General features: G+C 46.5%; 1 protein-coding gene across 1 annotated transcript in view; it reads left to right on the top strand.

The window, feature by feature from the left end:
• Positions 1-10,124, top strand: part of CACNA2D4 (calcium voltage-gated channel auxiliary subunit alpha2delta 4) — a 134,432-nt gene that overhangs the window by 103,989 nt on the left and 20,319 nt on the right. Inside the window, exons 28-31 of the mRNA XM_068929936.1 lie at positions 2,472-2,533; positions 3,698-3,712; positions 5,674-5,718; positions 6,689-6,751. Coding sequence (XP_068786037.1) covers positions 2,472-2,533; positions 3,698-3,712; positions 5,674-5,718; positions 6,689-6,751 — 185 coding nt within the window. The remainder of the gene's footprint in view (positions 1-2,471; positions 2,534-3,697; positions 3,713-5,673; positions 5,719-6,688; positions 6,752-10,124) is intronic.

The following is a 10,124-nucleotide window of genomic DNA, read 5'->3' as shown; positions in this document are numbered from 1 at the left end:
ACTCGGAGGCTGTTCCTGGCTCCCTCGTGTCGCTTGAATGCACGGAAGATTCTCCTAATTCTTGCCAGAAGCTGCCAATCCACCCCTGAGTGGCAAGGAGTGGTGCCGCCAGGCAGGAGCATGGAGTAGTTTCTCTATTATGATTCCCCTTGGTGGGTACTCTCCCCACCATTGTCCGGACAAGCCTGAGTGCAAGTCAGACTAGCCCCTAACTTTGCTTCCGATGACTTTGCTCTTCAGACTGCGCAGCAATGTGAGGAGGAGAACAGCAGACGCCGCAGCTCCACAAGGAATAGCTAGGGATGACTGCTGGACACCAAGCAAAGAGATCGCTGTAAAGGAAAGAAAGGGCTGGTGCAGAGGAGATCGGTAAGCCCAGGCCCTATGGAGAGGCTAGCATTGGCAAAGATTGCACGCAAAGGACAAAACTTGCTGACAGATGGCTAGACATAGCTGTGGGCGATATGGAAAAGGGAAAAAGAGAGCTAGGAGAGAGTGCTTCCTGTCCTTGCCACAGGACACCAGTGCAAGCCTCCAGCTACTCTCTGCTCTCATATTGCAGGCAACTCTGAGTTCAGTACATGCTACTCATACCTCCTGGGCAGAGGGGAAGGGGGAGGCAAGGATTTATGCCCAGGAGCTAAGGTCCCTTTGGAGGATGATTTCTGGATAGATGTTCCTCCTGGCAAAAACATGAGCTGCTCAGTAAGTCTCTGCATTGCAAGGTTAGTTTTCTAGATACCAACTTCTCTTCACGTCTTATAAAACCTGCATGTCCCAGGTAATGCTCAGTCCTACCGATGTGATCTGCTGTGAAAAGGGGAAAAGCTCTTGCTTGAGATAGTTTTAAAAGGATAAGGAGGAATTTATTCAAAGCTACGCACCAAATCAGGCCTCCTGCACCTCAGTGGACTCAGCAGCAGTGGCACCATTTGCCATCCGGCACAGATTGGTCTGTGAGGGCACCAGGGCAAACTGAGCCTGCCGCTGGAGTCAATGACTCTTCACCAGGGCTGAACTCACCCCATCCTTTCTCCTTTCTTTACGTTCTTTGAAGTAGTTACAGATGAATCTCGAGTGAACATTGTATCTTGTCTGGTTTGTGCTCTTTGAGGCCTAGGGACATGGCAGCTGTACAAAATAATCCCTTTACCCCACTTACAGGCAGTCAGATTCATTGTGCAACAGGGAGAACTGGATAAGAAACGTACCTATGAACAGGATTTTGTAAGATGAATCAGCAGTGGGAATGTAACAAGAAGGACGCTGACACTGGTATAAAAGGCAGAGCTGATGTAACATGGCTGTGATTCCAGCTGATGGCAGCTGCCAGGTTCTCCATATGTGCTGCAAGGAAGTATATCACTGCATACTCAGGTTCTCATTCTTACCCAGCTGAATTAGAGCATCAGCTCAGACAGATTAAAAGCACCCACACAGTGTATAGTGTGATTCAGATTTAAAGGATCCTAAGTGAGGTTCTGTTCCCCCTGTGGAGCTCCTGCTAATTCAGAGGAAATCTGTAGAAAACAGAAACAGGTGTCTGCCTGATACTGAGCCCCTTTTCAGAAGCATCAGACTCTCCCTCTCTGTACTTTCTTTTCTCCCTCTTTTCACTTTATATTCTATTTCAGTGTCCTGCTTGAGGTTCCCTGTTTTCCCCGTCACAGTGCTAGGATGTGCACATCTGCATTCATTAGTATTTGTACTTGTAGGCAACCTACGCAGGGGGTAGCTGTGTTACTCTGTCAGGGAGGCCCTGCACATTTTCTTCTAATGTAGAGTTATGCCTCACTTCAGGGACATGATGGTAGGAATGGAACAGAGATGAAGCCAAGAAATTAGGATGCACTTCATTAAAAAACACACACACGCTTCTGCTTGGAGGAACGTGCAGTAGGCTGGGATCAGGTAGCTAAGCAGTTCTGATCTACACTCTTCCATCAAGTGGCATTAGTATTTCTCTGCTTTCATAGTGGCTTAATGGCTATCTAAATCACTGTGGTCTCCCCTTGAAACAGGTGGGAGTTCAAATCCCTTCCTTGCACTGGCCTATTTTTTTCTGACTGAGAGTGTGTTGTGTAGCAGATGAGCCTGGGATGATCATAAAAGTCCATTCTGGCCTGACGGATCTGCAGCAGACAAAGATGAAAGTTCACACTTGCTCCCTTGGGGTTTTTTTTGTTAATCTGTTTGTATCTTTGTAGCGTTTAGTGGGTGGGAGGTGTCAGTACTTCAGTACTGCAGTCAATGTCTCCTTTTCCCCTACCTTGTTAAACCTCTGACTCTCACTTGACAGTCTGACTCAGTGCTTATCCGTCAGTGCTTATCATTTACACTTGGAAGCAGCTTGCAATTGCAATTCCATCCCATTACTTTGGGCAAATATTTACCCCTCCTTTCCTAACTTGTGTTTGTCTTTCTCTCTCACACATTCCTCTCTTCCTCCTTCCCCCTTTTATTTCCCGTAGCGGTGGGTGTGCAAATTAAGCTGGAATTACTCCAACGCAAGTTTTGGATGGCCATGCAACAGGTAGGAGCATCAGCAATCATGCAGAGAGACAGTTTAATGTTCTTCGTCAGCAAGGCCGATGCTAGGTTACGTCATGTACGATGGCATTTCGTTAAGGGCTTTTGTGAAATTTATATTAAAAGATTTATAGAGTAGATTAGTTTGAAGTCACACATTTCTCTAATCCTTTGACGGCACTAACGTCATGTGAGCCATGAGTCTGTTCCACAAATGCTGTGTTGACGGTGTCAGCATCCTGGCCTGGCATTAGCTCTGCTGCATATGACACATTTAATTGTGGAAGTACGTTGTCATTCAGCCTTTCAGAAACCTCATGGAAATCTGCAATTCTGGGCACATAGAAAAAAAAAATCTACTGCCCTCTGTTATCATATTGATAACGGTAACAAAATGCTAGTAGCTTGCCAAAATAAAAATGGTTTGCTCCGGGGATAAACTTTCAGTGTTGTGCTAATTTTGGATGCTCTTGCTGGACCAAGAAAAGTGTAATAATTAAAACAATCCCCTGATCTAAGAGACAGGAAAAGTGAAACACCTTTCTGTTACTGTTCAGGGGGCTTTCCTCCCAGATTTTACTTTTGGGGCACCATACAAGGGGGAAGAGTCCAGTAGGACTAAAGCAACACACAGCAGAAATGGGTGTCTGCTGTAAAAAGAGGGGACTGTCATAAGACAGCTCTGTGGTGACAAGATCAGGAAGCTGATTGCCATGACAGACAACATGTGAAGAATGGAAAAATCCAGAATTGTCCTTGGTATCAGGAGGCGACCTCTTAGCAGATGGGAGATAGGGGGACCTCTGATAAACCTAACCTGAGCTAAAAAGACTTGCACAAAGCGTGTGAGCACATCCTGAAGTGTTGGCAGAGAGCTTAATTTTAAAAATCTCCCGAGGGCCATAGCCAGGCAGTTCTCACACAGACACACACGCACACTCATTTCAAGTGTTAAGTGAAATCGGGAAGGTTTATTAAAGAAGCTAAAAGGAGGCCTGTAGGCCAAGTGTCCGTATGGCATGGTCCTGATAGGTGCCTATAGGAAAAAAGCCTTCGTATGGTTTCCCGGGCCATGACGGCAGTTTGTCAGGGCAATGACTAACAGATTTTGTTTTCTCTCTCCCCTGTCAATGCATGCTGTGTCCACGCTGTGCCTCCTGTCTCCCAGCCCAATGACAGTGATGTAAGTAGACAAAAGCGCTGGACGGGGAGGTATCCCAGCGTGCCTCGCCACATCTCTGCTTTATAATTGTGCGGTTTGTGTGCCAGTATAATATAGGCACTGTCCCTTGTCTGCAATCACTGGAGACAGTCCAAGCCTGTCGTAGGCTGTATTTGTCTTTACAGTAATTAAGTGTCTTTGGCAAAGCCGAAAGTGCTCTGGCTTTGCAGCATTTCAGAGACCTGACCAAGAACAAGAGAAAACTGTGAGGTAGGTTGGTCTCTGACGAGGAAGCTGTGACGATAAGGCAGTAGATGTAGTGGTCTCAAAGCAACCAGCAAGCTCAGGTTCAGCTATCCCCCGCTCAGGGGCTCTCCGCAAGCTGTCTGCGCTTTCCAAACAGGCTTCTCATCTCTCTCCCGCTGCTGCAAATGCAGCCTAGCACCAGGGGTACTGCTGGAGTTTTTCCAGGTCTGGGCCTCAGCAGCAGAGATGAGAATCAGTCCTCACATTGCTGAGAGAGATGCTGTGAGACCCGGGCCCTTCTTGGGGGAAATCACCCTCCATGGTTCACATGAGCTTCTCTTCTGATTTCTGAGCTCTGCGGTCTGTGTTATCCCCTAAGGCAATAATATTGAGTCATTATGGCCATATTTCTCAACTAACGAAAGGAAAAAAACCTACCAGAGATAAAGGATAGGGCCACTGCTTTTAGTGCCTATGTTGAGGAAGACAAAACAACCCAATCACGGTGAGGCTATGACTGCAACTTTGCATCATGACAGGGGACCAAGGGGGATCTTTAAACCCTCATCCTTAGGGCTTCAAAGAGCCAGTCAGAGTAGGAGCATAAGGATGGGGTATTGCAAAGCTACAGAGCTTGAAACAAACTCAGGCATCACTGAGGCCTCCTTTGAAATTGAGCAGAGGGACAGAAACCTGAAAGTACTGGTGTTGTCCTGCAAAACTCTTGGTGGGAAGCAAATTCTACCTGGAAGTGATGGTTTTGTTGGGGTTTGGAATGACAGTTTCACGTCTTGTTATTGAGAAGCATCCAGAAAGAGGGCTGGGGGTTATATATAAGAGTTTTATGGTAATGAAAGGCGGCTGACTGAGAGCAGACAGGCTACGCTACACATCAGTGTCCTTCCCTGACCCTAGAAAACCTCTGGCAGGAAGGGGACCCCATGTACAGAAATGGCAACACCATGTCAGCTTTCTTTCCTCAGCTCCTGGTGAAAATAGCATTAAAAAATAACACAAAGAGACAGACACATGCAGCCACCACAAACTCAGAACAATTATGAAATCAATAAGCACCTGAAGGGCTTTGTTACTCATCACTTAACCCCTCCTGTCCCCATCCGGTTCAGTGTTGTGAAACACATGTCAACTCTGGTACACATAAATCCTAAATGAAATAAATGGATAGTGCCTCAGGCTACACAAGCACCATTCACATCCTATTTTATCATTAGTTGTCTAGAGAATAAAGAAACCAACAGCAACAATTTAAAAAAATAAAAATCCTGCCTGAGAATAATCCTGAAATAAAATTCCATACATGTATTTAGTCCAGATTTCAGGAGATACCGAAACACATACTGCTTTCTCGCCAGTGCACAATAACCTTTGTTATCGCAGTCAGAGAGCTTGATGCTGCCCCCTTTCTTTGTAAGTGCTATCCCTGCTGGAGGTGCGTAGGGAGCTGCTTAAAGCAATTCACAGAGGCTGGTGCAGGCTCAGAGCCCTCAGCAATGTTACTCAGGGAGCACTCACAGTATGGGGAATATGGAGACCCACTCACTGGTTTACTTGGTGAGTGTTACCTGTGCATGCTATAGAGCTTGTCTTGTTCAAAATGCCAGCTAACTTAAGCAGCTTAATGGGATGTTGATATGGAGACCTTTTGCTTAGCTCTGCCAAGATGGGGATCATAGATGAGATCACACCATGATCTAATTCCTGATTTTTTTTTCCAGTGCAGTGCCTTGGACGGTGCCTGTCCACTAAGCTGTCAGGATGATGTAAGTTGCCCAGATTTCTTCTCTGTACCTGCGATGGGAATGATTACCTGCTGTGTGGAGGCCTTTGTCTCCCCAAAAAATGAAGTATTGCTCAACAATCTCGCAAGAGGCTGTAAAGCTGGAGCAAGCCTTCATGTCCTTGACACAAGCCTACAGTTTATGCCTTCCCCTCGTACCAGCATCAACTGTGAGAGATCAGCTGAACTCAGCCCAGGGGATGTGAATTCCCACCAGTGACTCGAAGGAGACTCCATCTTTTCTAAGGCTGTCCCACTGGGGTCCCGGGCCTGCTGAAGAGTGGCTGCCAGCATGACATGCATGCTGGACACCCCTCTTTGCCTTTATGCCACTGCTCCAATCTTGATCTCAGGCGTGTTTGAGACAGGGTATCCTCTCCCTGGAGGGTGGAGTCACCAGAGAATTTTCATCCTATGTTCATGTAGGATCTTCTAGTTTTTCCCACTGTGAGACCCAAAGATTTCTGTCTAAACTCTGTGCCTCCATTTCCTGCTCTGCAAAATAAAAATGGTAAGACCACCAGTACTGAATATCAGTGGTAAGGAGAGGGTTATTTCATTAGTGTTTCTAAAGCTCTGAAATCTGAAGATGGAAAGCATTAAATACCTTATTATTAAAGAGGAGTTGTCTCCAAATACCTTATCACTTCCTACAGCATATATTGTCTGCACAAGTAAGGTTCAATGTATTCTAGGCCTGCGTGCTACCGTGCCAAGAGAAAATCTCTGTCACCAACAGCTCACTGACAAAATATCTCGAAATAGAGGCAGAGAGGGAAAAGTGAATTGTGTAAAGCTTGCCATGATTGAGTGACAGGGTAGACATGGAAATGCTGAGGCTAAGGCCATTGCTATGACCACAAGTCCACACTGCTTCACCCTGCACACAGCAGTATATAACAGACAACCATGTAAAAGCTGTCTTTAATGTTGCTTCTCTTTCATCTCTGCAGATTCTGAATTGCTTCCTCATTGATAATAATGGCTTTATACTCGTTTCCAAAAGACCTGCAGAGGTAAGAGAGCATAAGAGAAGGAGGAGAGCGTGCTTGGCTTGTTCCTAAAAAACACACCAGAGCTGTTTAAAACAAATGAAGTTCAATTGTTTACTAAAGGTGGCCACAGTGTAATCAAATTCAACTGTGCGGTGAGGGGAAGGCCTCCAGGCACAGTGACAGCATGTTCTAGGTAAGTAAGGAGTTTGCAATGATAAGGAAGGAACTAGTCAAAATGTCTTTTTTATCAAAAGTGAGGAAATTAGAATCCTTACCCTCACCGCAGATGCTATTGAAAGACGATCTAAGAGAGTCCCAGAAGGCAGGCATGCCCTGAAACTGGAAGGAGAGGCAGCAGCACTTTTGAGAGCCTCTTAAGCCAAAACAGGCATCCTTCAGGAAAGGAAGCTGAGGGAATGGTGAGAGCGAAATGCCAAAGGCAAAAATGAAGAAAAACTCATTTAAGTAAATTGCAAAGAGGACTTGCTGAACTCAAAGAGGTAAAAGAGTAAGGAAAAAGACTTAGAACATTAATAAGATATAGCAACAAAAGTTGATTCCTTTTCTCCTGCTGCCAGTACCTCCACAGCCAATTCCAGAAAGCTCAAGGGGAGCAATTTGTGATATGATACCTGTTCAGCTTGGGCAAAGTCAACAGAACCAGCCGCTACATGGTTTAGCTATATCTTTCTGCCCTCTGATAAACTTACCACAGAGTTGCTTGTTTCAAAATAAAAAAAAGACATGGATTGGATGTTAAAAAGTGGCATGCTGGACCAGACTCGTGAAGCAATAAGTCCTTACTAACAATAGTTAGTCATTACTAACAGTAGTGTGGAATTTCATTAAAACTGCCGTAGTACCGCAGTTACAAGCACAGCATATATATTTCCAAAAGGCGGTAGATCTGATCCCAGCAAGTACTTTCTTCAAGAGGTGACAAACAGGTTGAAATGGTACTTAAAAATAAAATAGTAAAACGCCCAATGGATGTGATTGGGACAAACAACACAGCTTCTATAAAGGAAGTAAATCTATGTCATCAACTACACTTCTTTGAGAGTTTCAGCAAAACGGTAGATAAGGGAGAATGAAAGACCTAAAGTATTTCAGTTTTTCTAAAAGCCTTTAACAGAGTCCCTCACAAGAGGTTCTTAAAGAAGTTCTAGTTAAAGAGCGAAACATGAAGTACTGTCATTGATCTCAAGGTAGCTGAGACAGAAAAGAAAGAAGAGGAATAAAACAGGCTTTTTAGAATAGGAAAAGTCATCAGTATGTGTCCCACAGATTCTCATCTGGACTTTTGTTGGCTAGTGTATTCATTAATCAGCTGGCAAAAGGGAAAGGTGCCGCAGTGAATTCTGCAGACACTACGCAATAATTTCAGAGATGCCAGATGAGAATTGTTAAGACACGCAAAGCAAAGTGAATCAGCAGCACAGTAGCACCCAGAGGCCGTACTGACAGGTATAAAGTAGTGCATATTGCAAGGAATAACCAACCTCTTTTCCACCAGGAAAGTGACCTCTCTGGCACACTGTATATTTCAGTAGAATTGCCTGTTCAATGGCTTGTTGTGCCAAGAAAAACAAACAAAGCTTGAAAAATAAAGGAGGAAAATACAAATAGGGTTGTAATGGCTCCCTACTCTGGGAGGCCAGGTCCTACTTTGTGTTCAGTATGGACTGATCTTTTTACTCTTAGGAGTCACCTTTTCCTTCTTTGACCAGCATGGCATTTTCAAAGGTGCTTTACTGAGTGCTGTTACATGTGTTCAAAGAGAAGGGCAGCTACATCCTGTGGGTGCCGTATCTACTGCCCTTTCTCTGCACCGCCGTCCTGGGTTCTGTCGCTGTATTTTTCTGCATCTTATGGAAAATGTTTGTGTTTTTTTTTTAAACTGATCTCTGAAAGATCTGACTAGCAAAAACCTGGCATTACAGTGGATTTGGGTAAATTATAAGCATTATCCACACGCCTCTGAGATCAGGCATTTTGGCAGGCACCAGTACTGTCAGCTTCTCCAGCTGTTACCTTCCCTGACCTTGGAAAGTTTGCCACTACTTTTGTTCGCAGATGACTTCTTTATCTTGTTCCAGTTTCTGCTTTTATTTCCCAATGACATTGCGAGTGTCCACACTGTTAGACCCTATATATTCAAGATTGCAGCTACCCAGCCAGGAAGGCACGTGGGCAGCAGCAGCATTAAATCAATAGCGTGGGCTTGATAGCCTTCGTCATTAAATGCTGCCTCACACCCGCAAGAGCGGGTCAGAGGAGGACCCGCAAGAGCGGCTGAGATACTCAGGTCAGTGTTAATGCCTAGCAGAGGGGAGAAAGGCTTTCCGCCTGCTGTACCCGTTCTGCAAAACCAGCCAGAACAGGAGGGAGTGCGTCAGATCCTGAGCGAGTTGGTGTGTGCGGCGATCCCGGTGACTCACGCCGAATGGAGCGGCTCGGGAGGAAGCGCTCCTCGCAGGCCATCTGCCCGGCTGCACTGCACGAACTGTTAAGGCTCCAGCGCGAGCGGGGCCGGGGACGCTTCCCTGCTTCCCTTGCGTTTGACCGAGCAGGCAGCCGAGGAACCAGCTTCGCGTCAAAAACAAACAGAACCCGCCGACAGGGCACTGCTTCCTGGGGCGCCGCTCAAGCTAAAAATAGAGGAGAGGTGCCAAAGTGCACGCGTCCTTATGGCGTCCATGCGAGCAGCCGGCGCTGAGAGCTGCTCCAGGAGCTGCGAGATCTTCTGCTCCGTTTCTCCGCTCGCTCCCTTTGGCCTACGGGGCTTCACCTTGTGCTCAGCCTGCCCCCTGCCCAGGGCTGCCCGCACCCCTTTCCCTGAATGACCTGCACTGGAAACAAGAGGGGCTCCACAGGCAAAGCCTCTAAAAGCGGCCTCATTAGGCTCTACCTCCCTCCACCTTTGGGATGGGGGATTGGCTCTAATAACCACTGCCTGAAGGTGGCAAGAAGCTTACCGACAGCCAGAAGCCACTGCAGAAGAAAGACTCAGGGTTTTAATGACTGATGAGATGGAAGCTCCCTGCAGGATTACTTGAAAAAGAATGGGTAATCTCTTAATTCAGACTAATCCCCCATCCAGACTCATTGCAGAGGGAGCAAAGAGTTAATAGCCAGAGTCACGAAAAAGGAGTGGGTGGGAGAGACCAGGCAATCTGGGGCAGAGGAGGAAGGGAAAGTATTTGACAGGCCCAGGCTACGCTGCCGCAAGGGCTGTGCCAGGGGAGCACTTTCCAGCGCTGTCAAAACATGAGGCGAACTCGTCCCCCGCACACTGGCGCAGAGCTGCATGCCAGCCAGACACGGGCCCGTGCAGACAGCCCTCCCCGCCAGCTGTCACCGCCACCGATGTGAGAGTTGCTCTGCACGGTGA

This window comes from Struthio camelus, chromosome 1 (assembly GCF_040807025.1).
Source record: "Struthio camelus isolate bStrCam1 chromosome 1, bStrCam1.hap1, whole genome shotgun sequence".
NCBI classification, from domain to species: Eukaryota; Metazoa; Chordata; class Aves; order Struthioniformes; family Struthionidae; genus Struthio; species Struthio camelus.
This window is presented reverse-complemented; position numbering and strand designations above follow the sequence as displayed.